Source organism: Muntiacus reevesi, chromosome 2 (genome assembly GCF_963930625.1).
Source record: "Muntiacus reevesi chromosome 2, mMunRee1.1, whole genome shotgun sequence".
In the NCBI taxonomy this organism is placed as follows: domain Eukaryota; kingdom Metazoa; phylum Chordata; class Mammalia; order Artiodactyla; family Cervidae; genus Muntiacus; species Muntiacus reevesi.
Window position 1 is genome coordinate 192,474,918 of NC_089250.1, and position 20,191 is coordinate 192,495,108.

General features: G+C 46.3%; 1 protein-coding gene across 1 annotated transcript; it reads right to left on the bottom strand.

The window, feature by feature from the left end:
- Positions 1–336: 336 nt before the first annotated feature.
- Positions 337–19,808, bottom strand: LOC136157368 (group 10 secretory phospholipase A2-like). The gene is made up of 4 exons (XM_065919284.1): positions 19,796–19,808; positions 17,448–17,598; positions 16,072–16,178; positions 337–1,956 (listed from the first exon to the last, which is right to left on the bottom strand). The coding sequence occupies exons 1-4, from the start codon at positions 19,806–19,808 to the stop codon at positions 1,814–1,816; spliced, it is 414 nt and encodes a 137-aa protein (XP_065775356.1). The 3' UTR covers positions 337–1,813.
- Between the last annotated feature and the right edge of the window lie 383 nt (positions 19,809–20,191).

The following is a 20,191-nucleotide window of genomic DNA, read 5'->3' on the forward strand; positions in this document are numbered from 1 at the left end:
TATGTTGCCCAGTACAACCTACTGGTCACGCTTACCGCCACCGCCCCCTCCCGCCCTATCCCCCCCACAGCCAAGGAGCCACTGCGGATATCTTAAGTGAAAGGGCAGAGAATGTTTTCCTAACCCCTGTGTTTTCTCATCAGGCCCTGGGCCTGCCTGACTTGATCAGCCAGAGACACTGCCAGCCCAGTGGATCCAGGGACATTGCAGCATCTACATCTCCCTGGCCTGGTGCCTCACAGGGTTCCTCTCCTCCTTTTTATTTTATACAATATGTGTCTGTTCGGCTGCCTCAGGTCTCGGTTGCAGCACGCAGGATCTTTCGTTGCAGTGTGGCCTGTGGGTTCATTAGTTGTGGTATGCAGGCTTAGTTGCTCTGTGGCATATGGGATCTTAGTTCCCCAACCAGGGATCAGACCCGCGTTGCCTGCATTGCAAGGCGGACTCTTAACCACCGGGCCATATTTTTAGATGGAGAAATGGAGGCTGGGTAGCCTTACTGGAGCTGGGGTCCCTGCCAGACTCCCTGTCCAGTGCTTCTCACCTGTGCCCTTGGCCTCCCCACAGTCCTCACCTACTCCCCAAATTGTGCTTCAGAGATGAGTAATGCACGTGCTCTGGGAAGGAGTACCAGGCAGACTTAGCCAAAGCAAACAGGAGAGGCGGGGTGCTCCCTGTTTATCACCTGTTTATCCTTATCACAGGCATAGCAGAGTGAGGGACACCCTCTCAGCGCAGGCCCAGGTGTCTCAAAACGAGTGTCTATTTAAAATATTCAGACCCTTTAATGCAAGAGTTCCATTTCTGCAAATCTCAGGGAATAATAAAAATGTGGGAGAGGGTAAAGATTCACAAGCATCCTCGTTACATCAGTAATCTTTCCTATAAGAATAGGAAATACTGCCCATGTCTGAAAGCTAGCAGTCTACAAAATAGTATCTAATAACACTTGGAAATGAAGTTTTCACAGCTTTTTTTTAAAGACACAGAGAAATGAGGGGAAAAGTCATACTGTATGGAGTCTCAATTACATTTTTTTTTTAAATCGAGTGAGGTTTTTAAAAATTTATTGATTTGGCCACACCATGAAACATAGTGGATCTTAATTCCCCAATCAGGTGTTGAAGCCACGCCCCCTGCAATGAAAGCACAGAGTCCTAACCACTGGACTACCAGGGAATTCCCTCTATGACATTTTTAAAACATTGCCAACAAGACTGAGGCAGAGCACTGAAATGCTAACTGTGGTTATACTGGACTGAGAATTGGAGTGGGTTTTCTTCTTTATATATTTATTTTCTTTTTTTGTTGTTTTGTTTTTTAGCAATACTTAGGTACTATTATACTTCTGTAATCAGGAAGTAAATTTTAACTGTTAAAAGAGGAGTGGGATATGGGAAGAACACTGGAGCTAAAAACTACTAGATTTGAACTTCACAAGTTTGGGCAGCGTGTGGCTGGCTTGTTTATTGCCCAGAATCTAGACACATGGTAGGTGTTTGCTCTCTTTTGACTGCCTGCCATCAGGAGCAGGTTAGAAGATAAGGCTTGGCCCTTTTTCACAAAGGCTGAATGTCAACAGTGTATCAAACCCAATACAGTCAGAAGTAAACAGGCATGGGACCTTTGACATTAATCAAACTGGAAACCAAACTGGCTCTAGCCCAACTTCCGGGACAGGAGAGAGAGCAAACACAGGGGTTGCCGCTTTGACGCTTGGCCTTAGCTCCCTTCTGCAAAGAACTGAATGAGGTTGTTGATGAGCAAAAAGGAGTTTTATTCCCTTGTTCAAAAACATTTCAAGTCAGGCTAGTCAGTCACACTTGGGTGAAGAGTTCTTACACAAGAAATGGGGGTAGAAGAGGTACTTAATGTTGTACTTTGCTTGAGCTAAGCAGTGAGCAAACTCCTGGTCACACTTGCACATGAGTTCTTGACATTTGTCCTCCGTTGGTTCTGGAAGAAGTGGAGAAACTGAAGTTAGAACAGGGATTTGCAGAGACCTGAGGATAATCACAAGGGAAGCTAGTAAAGCTGGGAAGAGGAAGGGTCATAAACTGCATCCGGGTAACACTTTGACAGTTCACCACAGTGATCTCCCTCATCATGACAACTCCCAAGGAAGGTGATATTCAGTCCATTTTACAGAAAACAAAATTGAAGTCACCAGGGTAATGTTTTCAGAGGAGAGGTCCAAAGTCCATACACCCTTTTATAAAACTCTCCTGCATCAGTATTACATTTGAGGATCCAGTTAGACAAGCAGAGGGTCCCTGGGAACCATCCAGACTTTTTTTTATTTTTTGGATCCCTGCTCTGTGTGACCTTACTGTGAAGTTTCTGAGTGAAATCCTCATTTAAATGGGGGCACTATCCACTTTGCAGGTTTATTATGAAGCCGGGGTGAGAAAGCGTATATAAAGTGCCAGGCAGGGGCTTGCCCCTAGGCATACACACCATCAATGTTGGTTCCACCTGCACTTTCCTGCCTTTTCTCTCCCAGTCTCTTTCAGATGCTCCTTCAAGAAAACAGCTTGTTCCAACAGTCAACATAATACTCAGTGGTGAAAAGCTGAGTGACTTCCCACTGAAATCTGGAACAAGACAAGGATGCCCATTCTCGCCATTTTCTATTCAGCATAATATTAGAAGTCCTAGCCACAGCAATCAGATAAGAAAAAGAAATAAAGGGTATCCAAATTGGAAGAGAAGAGGTAAAATTGTCATTATATGCAGATGACATAATACCATATAAAAAAAACAGCTTGTTTTAGGTAACAATTTCATATTCCATCTCTCCCTTCCATCTTGGGCCTACTTTATACAGAGATGCAAAGGCTGCCACCCAAAGATAAGTCTCCCTCTACCTTGGGAATTTTGCTGCTACTGAATCATTCCTTTGGGTTGGAAAGATTTTGTGATCTTCAAGTTGTATCTATTAATCTAGAAGATATAACAGCTCTGGATACACCACCTGCCTTTGACTGTGAGTTTTTAATTATTCACAATATGGGCGGTGGAGCTGGGGATGTGTGTGGGGAGGGACACCCACTATTAAAGCCTTCCAAATTTCTTCCAGAGGTACAGTAAAGCATGAGTTTGGAGGTAGCCAGCTCAGCCATGGATATAGTTCCTTTGGGTACATCACTGCATCCTTCCCAGGCTGTTTCCACAGGGGCCACATGAGGGTATTACAAGTACCTACTTCTAACGGCTGTTGGGAGAATGAAAGGAGACGAAGTCAGTAAAATGTAGGGCATACAGCAAGTGCTTATGAACTGCAGCTGACCTCCTTAAGCTGCCAACTAATCTTAAAGATCCCCTCTTAAAATGCACAAGTTCCTTAGAGATCCTAGCAAGGTGAAGCATGAGAGAAAATTCAGCTTCTGTCTCAGGGCAACACTCAGAGAGCTTGGCAGCACCTGGAGTGATGAACAGGGGCAGGGTTGGGGAATGTCAAGCAGGAGGCAGGGGGCCTGAGGTCCTCTGACCCTGTAATGAACTGAGTTGATTAAAGGTGTTTATCAGCATGACTGCACACAGGGTTTCCCAAACTCAGGCCCATGGCAGCTTCAAAACGATAGCTTTATGTGTGCTCAGTCTATCAGTCTTGTCTGACCCTTTTGTGACCCCATGGACTGTAGCCCACCAGGCTCCTCTATCCATGAGATTTTCTATGCAAGGATACTGGAGTGAGTTGCCATTTCCTTCTCCAGGGGATCTTCCCAACCCAAAGTTAATATTCACGTCTCTTGCACTGCAGACAGATTCTTTACCACTGAGACACCAGGGATATCTTTAAATCCCCTTTATTTTTAATAGTAAATCAATTTTTAAACTGATTTAATTATATTAAATAGTATTAAATTGCATTAAATAAATCATCACTGACATAAATGGAAAATCAAAATCTTATACCACAAATATATAAAACTGACTTTAAAAAAAAGCCAGTGAAGATTAAGTTCTAATATCAAAGTCTAGTTAAATGCTGTTACCCACCTGAAGGCTATGAGCCCCCAGAATGGAGGCTCGTAGTTTTTAAAAAAAAAAGGAAGATTAGCAAGTGTAACTGGAAAAATTAAGAAAGGACTGAAAAGGAAAATCCTTCTCACTTAAATTCATTTATTAAGCTTCTCACACTCTGGGAAACTATTGAGAGAGAAGGCAAAACAGAAACACCCCCAGCTCCAAGAGTCTGTGTTTAAACACTCTGCCTTGGGGGTCCCCGGGTGGTTCAGGAGTTAGGACTCCAAACTTTCACTGCCACGGGCACAGATTGGATCCCTGGGCAGGGAACTAATATCCCAAGCCATGCTGCGTGGCCAAAACAAAACAAAACAAAATTTTAAAAAACAGAACAAGAAATTGCCTTGGTTATAATTAAGTACATTTAACAGAAAAAGTCGAGATGATGGAAGCCTGTGCTAACTGTGCAGTTACGTGAAGGGCTGGCTCCGTGGTCCCCATCTCACCCAGTCCTCTCAGGGCAGGGCCACTGGCCCTGGAGGCATGCAGGGCCCTCTGGGGCTCCTGGGCACAAGGCCTTTGTGTCCCTCATTTCTTTGATTCTAGGAAACAGCCTTCCCTAGCCTCCATGAGTTCTCCATGAGTTCCTCCAGCTCCTTCCCTGAGTTCCAATAGGCAGAGTCAAGCAGTCGTTTACTAGGGAAGGGAGGAGGTGGGAGACCAGGGAGAAACAGTCAAGAGCAGGCTTGGGACAAGGTCCCATTTTCCTGTCCACAGATCCACACAAGAATGTCTGAGATATTTTGCAGATACGGAAAGGCTTCCAGGTGGGAGAAGTTACCAGTAGTATGCTGCCCACAGCGCATAGGTCTCAGGCTAGTTGGACTTGAAGGTTGATGATGCTGACTCCCACTTACCTCATCACCAACCCACCAGAAGAACGTCCTCGAGCTGATCACTCGTCTTTGGACAATTAATATAAAACTTCTCACCATCTTCCCAAGTGGGTTTTGAGAGCATAAGCCTGCTCTGTCCCCCACTTTGCATGACAAAGCAATAAACTTATCCTTTTCTACTTCACCCAAAATTCTGCCTCCAAGATTTGATTTGGCACAGGTGTACAAAGAAGCTGAGCTTTCGGCATCAGCACCCCAACCTTATGGAAGAAAAATCCAGAGAAGGGGCATAGGGACTGATCCCCAGTTCAGCTCAGCCCGATCCCAGGCCTCCAGGCTTGTCTGCCAGAAGGGAATAGGGTATCTACTCAGGGGACTCACCTGCCCTTACAAATCCAAGTTTTAAGATGGGATTTTTAAATCAATCAATTACTAAATCTATCTGCACCAGGTCTTAGTTGTGACATGTGGGATCTAGTTTCCTGACAAGGAATCGAACCCAGGCCCCCTGCATTGAGAGCATAGAGTCTTAACCACTGAACCACCAGGGAAGTCCCAAATAGAGCTTTTTATTAAAAAATTTTTTTTTTACTTTATATTGTAGTATAGTTAATTTAATGTCAATTTCAGGTGTAAAGCAAAGTGATTTAGTTATACATACACATATCTATTCTTTTCATGAAATTAAAAGATTTTTCCCCCTTAGAAGAAAAGCTATGACAAACCTGGACAGCATATTAAAAGACAAAGATATCACTTCGCCGACAAAGGTCCATAAAGTCAAAGTTACAGTTTTTCCAGTAGTCATGTACAGATGTGAGAACTGGACCATAAAGAAGGCTGAGTACCGAAGAATTGATGCTTTTGAACTGTGGTGTTGGAGAAGACTCTTGGGAGTCCCTTGGACAGCAAGGAGATAAAACCAGTCCATCCTAAAGGAAATCAGTCCTGAATATTCATTGGAGGGACTGATGCTGAAGCTAAAACTCCAATACCTTGGTCACCTGATATGAAGAGCCGGCTCATTGGAAAAGACCCTGATGCTGGGAAAGATTGAGGGCAAGAAGACAAGGGTGCAACAGAGGATAAGATGGTTGGATGGCATCGCTGACTCAATGGACATGAGTTTGAGCAAACTCCAGGAGATGGTGAAGGACGGGAAGCCTGGTGTGCTGCAGTCCAGTGGGGTTGCAGGAGATCAGACACGACTTGGTGACTGAACAACAACAACAATCTATTCTTTTAATAGAGTTTTTTTAATTACTAATTTATTTTAATTGGAGGATAATTACATTACAATATTGTGATGGTTTTTGCCATTAATGACATGGGAAGTGACTTACATTTAAGAAAAATGAAGGGGTACAAACACACTGGTGTATTTTTTATGTATTATGCACTCAAAAAAAGAGAAAACCAGAACAGCACCAGAAAATTAATCCAATGGAGGTCTGGGTAGTGTCAGTGGGAATTTCATTTCCCACAACACTTTTGTGGGAAAAGTTGCAATTTAAAACTTTTCTTCTTTGAGCCATACAGTACTTTCATCGTGGAAAAGTGATCTCAATTAACCAAATGTGAGGGGGCGCTATTTTGAATTTAGTTTATATTACTTGTTAGCCTTAAAATATCTATACCACTCAGGGGCAGTGCTGAGAGGAGGTGGCTTGTGGGGCCTTTGATGGCCCTTCTCCTCCCTAATCTTCACCAGGCCTCCCTTTAGTACCTCCCCAGCTTCTACAATAAACACCATTTACATTGTTAAATGCCCTTGCAGAGTAAATACTCCTCCAGGACAAGACCTCTAACCTCCCTTTCCGGCTGCCCGCCAGCCCTTTCTACATATAAATTCTAAGGGTGCCTCAGATACACCATCTGACCCCACAGTTCTAAGACTCCACGCTGCAAAAACCTCTCACAGGTGCACAAGGCCTTATAAACAACCACGGTCTCTGCAAAATGAAGTACCCTGGTGCCTCAGGCTGGCCATTCTCAGCTGCGGGCCGTTGTGTCCCCACCGGGCCTGTGGCAGTGTCTAGAGACATCTTCGGCTGTCCCACATGAAAGGTAAGAGATTCCTTACTGGCATCTGGTTGGTAGAGACCAGGGATGTTACTAAACATCTACAATGCCCAGGATGGCCCCCACACCAGAGATCCAGCCTCAAATGTCCATAGTGTCAAGATGGAGACACTGCTGCAGGTGATTGTCAGGCTTTAAAAGAATGAGGCTGGGGCTTCTCTGGTGGCTCAGTGGTAAAGACTCCATCTGCCAATGCAGGAGACAGGGGTTTGATCCCTGGTCCGAGAAGATCCCACAAGCCACGCAACAACTAAGCCTGTGAGCCACAACTATTGAACCTGTGCTCTAGAGCCCGAGAGTCACCGCTGCTGAGCCCACGCACCCTAGAGCCCGTGGTCTGCAATAAAAGAAGGCACGGCATTGAGAAGCCTGCCCACCACAACTAGAGAAAGCCCATGCAGCAACAAAGACCCACCAGGGCCTAAAATATGTATTTAAGAATGAGGCCAACCTAGATGTTCCAAGGTGTCCAAGACACAATATTAAGTGAAAAAAAAAATGATGGATGTAACGTGATCCGATTTTTGTTCTTTTTTTAAAAACATGTATTTATTTTATGTATTTTTGGCTGTGCTGGGTCTTCGTTGCTGTGAGTGGATTGTGGTTGTGACAAGCAGGGGCTACTCTTGAGTTGCAGCGTGCAGGCTTCTCAATGCGGGGCCTTCTGTTGCGACTCTCAGGCTCTAGAGCACAGGCTCGATAGTTGCGGCGCCCGGGCTTAGCTGCTCCAGGGCCTGTGGGATCTTCCCGGACCAGGGATCGAACTTGCATCCCCTGCATTGGCAGGCAGATTCTTAACCACTGGATCACCAGGGAAGTCCTGATATTTATTCTTGTTATCTGTTTACACATGCATAAATCTGAAGGAAAACAACATGCCAAACAACAGAAGCTAGTTAACGCTGGTGAATGGAGCCTAACTTCCTACATAACAATGATTCTGGAATGTTTTGATTTTCCACAACAAATGTGGATTAGGTTTGAATCAGAAAAGGCATGGACATGGATGGGCAGACAGACGGATGGACAGATGGACAGATAGATAAAACTAATATGTAAAAATTGGTAAATGAAGCAGCTGGTACAGGAGCCAGCACTGTTACTGGTAAAATTTCCGTGGGCCACACCCTTGGAGCAACATGACCTGGTGGGCTAGGGACTTCTGAGCAAAGAGCCACTGAAGCTCCAAGGCTGCACTGTTCCCGCAGAGTCTGCTAAAGGACAGCTGTCTAAGGACAGGGGGACTGGCACAAACACTCCAGCCATTTCCCCTTCCCTCCCCCATCCATGGGAGTCCCCCGGCTCCACCTTCCACTACCTCCACTGCTGTCTTCTGTCCAAGGCACCTCTCACCCAGATCCCTGCAACAGCCTCACACGGGGACCTGGCTCCCATCCTTGCCCCCTCCAGCTATATTCCATGCAGCAACCAGAGTGGTTTGGTTAAAATGTAGATCAGATAGATCATGCTCCTCCTCTGCTCAGAACATTCCCTGGCTCCCCATCTCTCCCGGAGGAAAGCTGCCAACATCTTGCGGGATCCCTGGTCCAGGAAGATCTCTCATGCTGAGGAGTCCGAGTGCCCTAGAGCCTGCCCTCTGCAGCAAGAGAAGCCACTGCAGTGAGAAGCCTGGCTCTCCTCATCCCACCATCATCACCTAGCACTCTCTCCCTGGGTGACTCTGCTCCAGCCTCACCCTCCTCCTTTGCACCTCAAACCACCCAGACATTCGTCGCTACCACGGGGCCTTTGCACTGGCTGTTCCCACCACCTCTTCCTATGGCTCCTTTATTCCCCAAGTCTCTGCTTCAATGGCATCTTCTCAGTGAGATCTCTCCGACCCCTAGCATTCTAGTGTGAAGATACATTTTGACTGAGGCAAAATTCCCATAATGAAATTTACCATTTGAAAGTCTTTAGTGAATTTGTTATAATACTGCTTCTGTTTTATGTTTGGTTTTTTGGCCACAAGGCATGTGGGGTCTTAGCTCCCCAACCAGAGATCGAACCCACACGCCCTGCATTGGAAGGCAAAATCTTAACCACTGGACCACCAAGGTAGTTCCCTCAAATTACCATTTTAAAGCACACAACAAGTCGGTGGCATTTAGTACATTGATAATGTTGTATGCGGAGAAGGAAATGGCAACCCACTCCACTGTTCTTGCCTGGAGAATCCCAGGGATGGGGGAGCCTGGTGGCTGCCGCCCATGGGGTTGCACAGAGTCAGACACGACCGAAGCAACTTAGCAGCAGCAGCAGCAGCAATGTTGTACGATCGTCACAAACATTTTTATCACTCTGAAAGAAACCCCATATTTAAGTCACTTCCCACTTCCCCTCTCTGGAATCCCTGGCAACCATTTAGAGACAGCTTTCTGTCTCTATGGATTTGCTTAGGCTGAAATTTCATATACATGACATCATACAATGTGTGACCTTTTGTGCCTGGCTTTTATGAGCATCGTGTTTTCAAGGTTCATCTATGTTGTTATGTATAACTAAAGAATCTGCCTGCAATGCAGGAGACCTGGATTTGATTCCTGGATCAGGAAGAACCCCTGGAGAAGGGAATGGCTACCCATTCCAGTGTTCTTATCTGAAGAATTCCATGGACAGAGGAGCCTGGCAGGCTGTAGTTGAGGTTGGAAAGAGTCCGACATGACTGAGCAACTCACACTTTCATTTTTCACTTTCACGTATAGTACTTCATTGATTGCTTTTGCAACAAGCACTTATAGAAGCAATTGGCATGGACACTATTTCCTGCTCTCTTTTTAGACCACAGAGCCTTGCTCCTCTGTTTTACACATCAGGGAGCCTGGCACAGAGTAGATTCTCAATAATGGTTGTTGAGAGAATATAGAAAAGGCATACATCATTTCCAATTCTTGTACAAACCCAGCACCAGAGTTTTATTATTCCCATTCTACAGATAAGGAAAGTGAGGCTTGAGGGATTCAGCAACTTGTCCAAGGCCACAGATCTGGGAAAGACTGTACCAGGATTCCAGCCCAGCATCTCCTGCCCCAGTGTCGGTCCCTCCTCTATGTTCCCCACTTCTCCATGAGCAAGAAAATCCTTTGAAAAACAAGGCTTGGTCTCACTATTCTATGGCCTCAGAAGCCCAACGGATTCATGTTATTCAAGAATAATAAAAAACTGAAAAGGAAACCCAGGTCCCAAGGGTTAAGTTTAAAATAAAGGCTTGCCGGTAAATATTATTATATGCTTAACATTTTTTAAAAATATATTTGTCAAGCCCATAAATGGAAAATGGGCCACACCTGTAATTAAGCAAACAGCTAAGTTCAGAATATCTCCAAACAGAATAAGAGAATATTTTTAGCCAAAAAATTCATAATAGATATTTTGGTTCTCTTCATTCGGTTCAGGGAAAGCAGTTCTGTAAATAGGCACAGCCCAGCTAGCTGACACACTAGTACATATTTCAGAAACATCATTTCTAGATGGTTGTGTGTGTGTGTGTGTGTGTGTATGTGTGTGCGCGCGCGCTCAGTCGTGTCCGACTCTTTGTGACCCCATGGACTGTAGCCCACCAGGCTCCTCTGTCCATGGGATTCTCCAGGCAAGAATACTGGAGTGGGTTGCCATGCCCTTCTGCAGGGGATCTTCCCCACCCAGGGATCGATCCCACATCTCTTGCATCTTCTGCATTGGCAGGCAGGTTCTTTACCATTTGTGCCACCTGGGAAGCCCTTTCACATGGTTAGGGGCAGCAGAACATGCAGGTTGAAGGGAAAAGAGAAAGGTCTTTAACATATTTTCCATTCAAGGTCCACTTCCCCTCTCCACTCACAATGGAAGGGGGCAGTGTGGGGACAGAGAATATGCCCAGAAGTGGGCTTATCATCACCATGTTAGGTAGGTCACTTCTTTCCCTGGGCTTCATTTCCCTGCAACTCTAAGTGAGATGGTTGGATGAGATGATATCTGGTGCATTTTCAGTCCTTGATTGACTGAATCAAGGACTCCATATTAATGTCTCCATATTAATTCAGCTTTGCTCTGTGCCAACTCTTAATGTAGACTAAGAAGACATGGCTAAGAGTCTGTGCATATCTAAGAATATCCTTCTATGTAACCCTTAGTATAGCCTCCTTGCCTCTGCTGCTGCTGCTGCTAAGTCACTTCAATCATGTCCGACTCTGTGTGACTCCAGAGACGGTAGCCCACCAGGCTCCCCCATCCCTGGAATTCTCCAGGCAAGAACACTGGAGTGGGTTGCCATTTCCTTCTCCAATGCATGAAAGCGAAAAGTGAAAGTGAAGTCTCCTTGCCTCTAGAGCAGACCAAGTCTGCAGAAGCTGGGGTTTCAGTGAAGAATCACACCAGACCCTCAGTTCTCTCAGATGGAGGCAGTGGGGATCAGAGAGAGGTTCAGATAAGGATGAGGGATGGAGAGACGCGGGAAGAAAGTAGCAACCTCCACCCAGTCAGGGTATCACATTATAAACTCTTTTTTTTTTCATCTTTGCAACATCCATCTTACGGTAAGAAAACACGCTCAGAGATGACACCGATCTAAGGGCCAAGTGATTTTCAACAAGAGTACCAAGACGTTTTAATGGGGACAAAAGAGTCTCTTCAACAAATGGTGCTGGAACAACTGAATATCCATATGCCAAAGAATAAACCTGGACTCTTACCACCCACCATAGACAAAAACCAACTCAAAGCAGATCAGTGACCTAAAGTTAAGAGTTCAGTGAAAAAGAATATATAACTGAGTCACTTTGCTGCTCAGCAGAAATTAACACAACATTGTAAATCAATAATACTTCAATAAAATTAAAAAAAATAAAACAGTTCAAACTATAACACTGTTTGGAGAATACAGGGGTAAATCTTCATGACCTTGGATCTGGCGACAAATTCTTAGATAGGACACCAGAAATACAATCAACAAAAGACAAAATTGGGACTTCCCTAACGGTGCAGTGGTTAAGAATCTGCCTTCCAAAGCAGGGAGGTGAGCGTGATCCCTGACTGGAGAACTAAGATCCTACACGCCTCAGAGCAACTAAGCCTGCACACCCCAACTAGAGAGACCACGTGCTCTGGAGCCTTAGCACCACATCTCCCCAGCCTGGGCATTCCGGAGCCCACGCGCCACAACTGGACAAGCCCACTTGCCATAACAGAGACCCAGTGCAGCCCCAAAATCAAAAAGACAAAACTGATAAATCAGGCTTTATCAAAATTAAAACTTTTGTATACCAAAGACATTATCAAGAAAATAAAAAGGCAACAGAATGGTAGGAAATCTTTTGCAAATCACATAGATGATAGAGTCCAGCAACCAGAATAAGAAACTCTCACAATTCAACAACAATAGAACAAACTACTCAATGAGCAGGAGATTTGAATAGACATTTCTCCAAAGAGGATGGAAAAATGACCAACCAGCGCATGAAAAGATGTTCAACATCATTAGTCATGAGAAAAAGGCAAATCAAAGTCACAATGAGATACATGAATTATCTCCACTAAATAAAAAATAAAAAAAGAAAAATAGCAAATGTTGGCAAGGCTGTGGAGAAATTCCCTATACATTGCTAATGAGAATGTAAAACAGTGCGGCACCTATAGCAAAAATTGGTGTGAAAGTGTCAGTCACTCAGTCATGTCTGAATCTTTGCGACCCTATGGACGATAGCCCACCAGGCTCCTCTGTCCATGGAATTCTCCAGGCAAGAATGTTGGAGTGGGTAGCCATTCCCTTCTCCAGTGGGTCTTCCTGACCAAAGGATAAACCCATATCTCCTGCATTGCAGGCAGATTCTTTACCATCTGGGCCACCAGGGAAGGGTTCCTCAAAAAGTAAAATGGAATTACCAGATGACACAACAATTCCACTCCTATGTATATGCCCGCAAAGAAATGAAGACAGGTATTCAAACAAATATTTGTTCGCAAATGTTCACAGCAGCACTGTTCCCTGTAGTTAAAAGGTGGAAATGTAACAGGAGAAAAAGGGGCAGGGCACAACTTTTGAAAGAATGACATAACCCAAGGACACAACATAAACCGATTAGAATCAAATGGGACCAAGATGGCAGACAAGACTAGACCTTGATCCTCAATCAGCAAGTGAAATGACACACCCAGAAGTGCCATGAGAGTTCCAAGGCACTGTCAAAAGACCAAGGAGTGGGCAGTGGACCAAATCCCGGAAATATCCACCTCTTCCCCAAAATAGCTGGAATAATCCTCCCACTCATTAGCATGTGAAATTACCCAGCCTATAAAAACCAACCGCATCACACTTTGCGGCCACACTCACCCTCTGCGATGGCCCACACTCTGTCTGTGGAGGGTGCTTCTCTCTGAATCTGAATCAATCCACTTCTCACCTATCACTTTGTCTCTCACTGAGTTCTTTCTGTGATGAGACATCAAGAACCTGAGCTTCATTAGGTCCTCCCATCCAAGTATTAACCAGGCCCGACCCTGCTTAGCTTCCGAGATCAGACGAGATCGGGCGCGTTCAGGGTGGTATGGCCGTAGACTTCATTAGGTCCTAAAACCAGGTACCATGGGTTTTGGCTGGGTTTGAGTCCCAGCCATGTGAGCTCAGTTGATAAAGAATTCGCCTGCAATGCAGGAGACCCTGGTTCAATTCCTAGGTCGGGAAGATCCCCTGGAGAAGGGATAAGGCTACCCACTCCAGTATTCTTGGGCTTCCCTTGTGGCTCAGCTGGTAAAGAATCCATCTGCAATGTGGGAGACCTTGATTTGATCCCTGGGTTGGGGCGATCCCCTGGGGAGGGGAAAGGCTACCTACTCTAGTACTCTGGCCTGGAGAATTCCATGGACTGTCCATGGGGTCACAGAGAGTTGGACACAACTGAGCAATTTTCACTTCACTTCACTTCATGTGGGTTCAAGTCCCAAACTGGGTTTTGGCTGGGTTCAAGTCCCAGTTTGTGGGTTCAAGTCCCAATCTGAGGTAAATGGTTTCAGAAACAATACAATGTCCTATAATGAATGAATGTATAAACAAAATGTAGTATATACCTACAATGGAATATTATTCAGTCATAAAAAGGAATGAAGTTCAGATACATGCTACAACATAAATAAACCTTGAAAACATGAGGCTAAAAGAAGTCAGACACAAAAGGCTTATTGTATGACATCATTTATATGAAATATCTAGAATACATAAATCCATAGAGATTGAAAGCAAATTGGTGGTGGGCAGATACTGGAAAGAGGAGGAATAGGAACTGAGCACTTAACAGGTACGAGATTTTGGAGGGATGTTGATGAAAATGTTTTGGGAACCCCTGGTGGACCAATGGTTAACAATCTGCCTGCCAGTGGCAGGGGACACGTTACTGGTCCAGGAAGACGCCACATGCCACGGAGCAACAAAGTCCGAGTCAAAACAACTACTGAGGCTGATTCATGTCAATGTATGACAAAAACCACTACAATATTGTAAAGTAATTAGCCTCCAACTAATAAAAAAATAAATGAAAAAAAAAAAACTACTGAGCCACACTGCCTAGAGCCTGCTCCACAACAAGAAAACCCACCGCAAGGAGAAGCCTGTGCACCACAACTCGAGAGTAGCCCCCACTTGCCATAACTAGAGAAAGCTCGCGCACATCAGAGAAGACCCCGTGTATCCAAAAATAAGTTAAAAAGAAAATGTTTTGGAAATAGATAGAGGTGATGGTTGGAGGACATTGTGAATGTTTTACGTATCACTGAAATGTACACTTTAAAATGGTTAATTTTATGTTATGCTTATTGTCAGTTAAGAGTAAAAAGAAAAAAAAAAAGTTATGGAGCCCGTTGTCTGTGCGTTTCATTTCTAGCTCCTCAGATAACTTGGAGTCTCACTGCCCAAGTCCCAGCCTTATCTACATCGTGCCTGGACAATTATTCACATCCTGTTTCTTCCCTTGATTCGGCTTTTTAAACTTATGTGAACAGAAACTGTAAATGGAAAACACCAGCCATCAAAAGATAATCCTAAAAACAAGTACTTCATTCCTTTTCTTACTGGTTTGTTTTGAAAACCAGTAAGCTTGCCCTGAGGGACAAAATATTTTTAACCACAGGTTTATTTTTCTTTCAGCTTTACAGGTAGCTAGTCATGTAAAATGTACAGCGGTATCAGGTTATGTAGGAATTATCCTCATTAAATACATGCTGCTTGTGGTTAAAGAGAAGTAACAGAGAGATGACAGATGGAGAGGTATGAGATATGAAGGATTTTTTAAAGCCAGAATTAAATTTAAGAATAGAACTGTTTTTGAAAAAAGAATAGGACTGTTTTTGAATAATGTTATAAGCCAGAAATCTACTCTCTGTCCAAAAGGATCAGGGAGGGTCCCACAGATGTTTTAGCTAAATTAAAACTGACTTTCTCCTAATTTCACAAAATTAGAAGGATTAAAAGAAAATTGAAAGAGAAATCACTTTCTCATGGGGGTGTTCGGGGTTACTCAGAACTGTGTTCATGTCCTTCCCTAAATCCTGGGCTCCATGAAATTGTGCCTGGTCTTGCTCATCGGAGGTTCTGTGTTGGGTGATTTCTTCAACAGACCATTAAGGACATCTATTAGGCATGAAATGCCATGACACTGTCATTTCATCCTCACCAGAGGCCAGCTTGATTTCTGCCCCCAGTTTACCAGTGAGGAAACGGAGGCCCCAAGAGATGAGGGCTTGGTGACATCACAGAATCTGAATCACAGACCAAGTTGTCAGCCTCAGGCCAGGGTCTGCAAACTCAGACATCCCCTGGGGTCGGCAGGGCTAACACAAAGGGGATCCATTAGACACAGGCGTACTCTTCATTCTGATAAATAAATGGGCTTGCTCACCGCTCCCATTTTTCTCAAATCATTCAGCCTTTGGACCTACCTTCTGTTTTCCTAGGTTTGACAGAAATATTCCTTTTCCTTAACAAAATCAACAGCACAGGAGAAATGAACTACGGTAATTGACCCTTGGCCTCAATGTCGGAGAGGCAATAGGGCATGGTGGAGACTGGGGCAGATGGGAGAGATGGCCCCACCTACAGCGCGAAGCCCCTCTACGCTCCAGCCAATGGCTGCTGCTGGGTGTTACGCTGGGAACTCACCACACACGACTCTCTGATTGACACAATTCCAGGAGTAGGGCTGCAACTTGGGATTGCAGCCGTAGTTCTCGGCATGCGTGTAGCAGCAGTCATGCGCATGACAGCACCTGTGGAGAGCAGACGGACAGACCGAGGGGTGAGTGAGGGCAAGGATGGTCCCTTGGCCATCCTCCTGTGCCATAGCTTCAGGAGATCGAGTACCCACAGGGGACAGCATCTTCTGGTCCAGGCTTTGTCCCTGAGAATCCCCGTCCTGGGAATTAATTCCACCGACCCCAGTGTGTCTTGCTCTGCCTCTACCTCTCTGCCATGCTCAAATCTGGCCCTTGCCTGCCTCGGTCTCTGAGCCTCTGAGCTCCAGCCACGCTGGTCCCTTCCAGCCATACCCTCCCTACCTCCTGATTTTGCCCCCAATCTGCCTCTGCCTGGGAGAACTTCCTGCCCACTCTTTCTGCTCGAGGTCTCAGCCCAAGCACCAGCCCCCACCCCCAGGATGGGGAAGGCAGGCAAATCTCCAGATGCCATGGGCATGGTGAGAAACACTAGGATGCAGGTGATGGAATTCTGGAAGCCAGAGGGGATGCCAGGTCCAGCTAGGCTTCAGAGAAGACTTCCAAGAGGGGGTGATGCCTGGGGGGCTATGTCTGGAAAGATGTGCAGGAACCAGACACCTAGAGTGTGGGAGGAAGGGCAGGGCCCGCGGCAGGAGCCTTGGTGGTACAAGGCTGGATAGAGACCTGTCAGTGACAACTACATCCTCCAAGATCCGGAAGAGACAATCAATATTTTGCCCCCTAATCACTCTGGAAATGGAAGTGAGTGGCTCTGGGACCTGGTCTGTAAAATAGGGATCACCATCGGATGGCCATGGCTGTGGTGGCAAATGAGAGGAGGTCGTGGCAAGGTCTAGGCCCACAGTCTGGCACAGAACAGGCCCTTTTCACCCAGCAGCAGAAGGCAGTGATCAGGGGTGTAAATCCAGCCAAGCTGCCTGGGCTCAAATCCCAGCCCCCAACCCTCACTCTGTATGTGGCCCTAAGACAAGTTGATCTCTCTGGGCCTCAGTTTCCTTATCTCTGAAATGGGGTTGTTGTGAGAACTCGAAGGGGCTCTCAGGACAGTTCTGGTGCATAATAAGTCTGGTCAGGGATGTATGATTTTTTTTCAGCTAAAGTAATCATCTCGCAGCCAGACTGGGGGGCACCTGGCACCAAGGTCTGGCCGCATGGGCATGTTGCCCAGGAGACCCTTCGCCTGCAAGGAGCACCATTTGCTGGGGGCTTCGTATCTAAACCCCAACCTCAGCTTTGAGTATGTCCTCATAGGCCCTAACCACCCCAGGCGGTGGGCATCTTAAGCCCCCAGCATGCACTCACCAGTCAATGGCATCCTGGGGCTGGCCATGGCCCCCCAGACCACAAAAGCAGCCGTAATGCAAGTAGACCAAGGCGGGTCGAGGGCCAACACAGTCAATAGCCCCAGCCAGTCCTAAGAGCCCACGTCGGTGCACATGTGACCTCTGGGGAGCTGGGGGTCGGGGAGGGAGACAAAGGTTAGAGGCTGCAGGTGGGGGCTGTCCTGGCCTGGGGACAGGCACTAGCCTGAAAAGTGTCTGGAAGACTTGTTGTTGTTCAGTCGCTCAGTCGTGTCCGACTCTTTGAGACCCCATGGACTGCAGCACACCAGGCTTCCCTGTCCTTCACTGCCTCCCAGAGCTCATTCAAACTCATGTCCATTGAGTCGATGAGGCTATCCAACCATCTCATCCTCTGGATGACTATCTCAGGGCTGCATCCTGCTTCTCCTTCTTCCTAGCTGTGTGACCTTGGACCACTCAACTTCTCTGTGCCTTGGTTTCCTCATCTTAAAACAGGGGAATAAGGGGACCTTACTCCCTAGAATGGAATGAGATCATGCGTGTAAATTAAAGGCACACAATGAGCTCTAACTATTATTATCAATATCTTCAAGGCAGCCGTGAAGGAGAAAACAGGTCACAGAGCCACGGCATCTGAAAAAGAAATCATACCTCTTAGGCCCTGCACTGGCTGGCCCCTCTTCCTGGAATGCCCTCATTCTCAATCCTTTGCCCATGTTAACTTCAGACACAGTTGGATTGTGGGTTGTGCGTTAAATGTCTGTCCAGATGTCTGTCCTGGGCACTGGACATCAGAGATGAAACAAACAGGGTCCCTGCCATCCTCTACAGGGACCTCCCTGACCCCCTCACCACTGCCTTCCAGATTCTTTGCATCTCCTCTTATTTTCACTGCCTGGGCACAGCTTCCTGCCACACAGGGAGGCCCTGTGACCCCATCCCAGCCATTTCTCTGGATCCTCCTGTTGCTGTGGCCCATAGCAGGACACAACTGGTACAACTGGAACCCCTGCATCTCACATGGGAGAAAGAGGAGGCTCAGATGGGAAGTACGACCCCTACAGTCACGGGGCGGGGGAAGGGGCACTTCTGACTCCCAATCCAGTGATTCCTCCTCACCCAATAGCAGCAGGAGAGGGAGGCCTGGGGTGACAGAGGTAAGGGGCATTGAGGAGTCCACTGCTCATGGTCAGGGGTGGTCAAACCCACTGCGACTGGGCATCAGAGAACCCCAGAGCCACTCCTGCTTCTGGTGAGGTCCGAGAGTCCACTCTGGTGTTTGATCAAAAACTACAATCAGGGACTTCCCTGGAGGTCTAGTGGTTAAAACACTGTGCTTCCAGTGCAGGGGCAGGGGTTCAATCACTGGTCAGGGAACTAAGATCTCACAGGCTACACACAGTCAACAAGTAGGAAATACACTCACACAATCAGAGCCACAGCGCGGAGAAGCTTGCACTTGAACTTCACCTGGCACAGGCACACACTCCCCAATCTACAGGCAACACCTGTTGTCAATCTCCTTGTCTTGTGGGCTGCTAGTCTCCCATTCACAGATGGAGGGATTGAGGCTAGGAGAGGCAAAAGGACCCATCCTAGGTCCCAGCGTGGGTGACCTGCTGAACAGAAACTTGTTCCCATGCTGGCCTGACCCCTGCGAGCTCACTCTCCACTCACGGCTCCAGGACTGAGAATCCAGAGATTTGCAGTGTCTTCAATCATTGCCCTTTCACATTTTCAAAATCTAGAACAAGATTGTATCATGCTGACTTTTCTTTGAAGAATCCAGGTCAAAATTCAAATTCAATTTTTTATGTTGTTGGGTTGGTTTTTTTTTTTTTTTTTTTGGTTTTGTTTGGCCACAAGGCACAGCCTGTGGGGTCTTAGTTTCCTGACCAGGGATTGAACCAGGCCCACTGCAGTGGAAATTCAGAGTCCTTCTTAATCACTGGATAGCCAGGGAATCCCCTCAATTTTGTTTTTTTTCTCAGTAGAAAAAGGAGCATATTCATCAAGGGGAATAGAGATAAGTTAAATAGAAACAAAATGTAAAAACAAGTTTAGAGTTAAAAGCTTTGCCTTCCTCTCTGGATGACCAGCCCTCACCCTCACAGGACTTGCCCAGTGCTGCTCCCAGCTGCCCACATCTCTGCCTGCAACCTCCCCAGGCTCCCAACCCCCTCCAGGTAAAGCTTGGGGTCCTCACTGAGCCAGAGGCTCTGCAGGAGCCCACCCTCTCACCCCTCTCTCAGTGTGGACCTCACGTGGACCCCATTCCTCCAATTAAACTTCCCATCACACAGTCACATACACCCTGTATAGCAAATGCCCTTACCTCATCCTCACCTAGCTCACTCATCACCTCCTTCTAGAATCTGCCTCCCTGCCATGTGACCGCAGGGGCCCTCGTCACCCTGTGCCGCTCTCTGCTCATGGCAATGACCCTCCAGCCTGGACAGATCTCTGCCCTAGGAGCCTCAGTTCCCCTGGCATGAGTGGTCTTTCAAAAAAGGTCCCTTGACCCCTGGATCCACCAAGCCCCACGGAACACTTCCAGTCTAAGCACATCTGGGGACTTCCCGGCGGTCCAGTGGTTACGATTCTGTGCTTTCACTACAGGGGACATGGTTTGATTCCCTGGCTGGGGACTTAAGAATCCGCCAAAAATAAATTAAAAAAAAAAAAAAAAATAACGAGCACATCTGAAAAGACCCCAGTTCCAAACCCATACCCCAAAGCTGT

Coding starts and splice junctions, on each gene's coding strand:
- LOC136157368 (XM_065919284.1), bottom strand. Junction 16,179..17,447: donor CCCCAGGATGCCATTGACTG/GTGAGTGCATGC, acceptor TGCTCTCCACAG/GTGCTGTCATGCGCATGACT. Junction 1,957..16,071: donor CAATCAGAGAGTCGTGTGTG/GTGAGTTCCCAG, acceptor CACTTCTTCCAG/AACCAACGGAGGACAAATGT.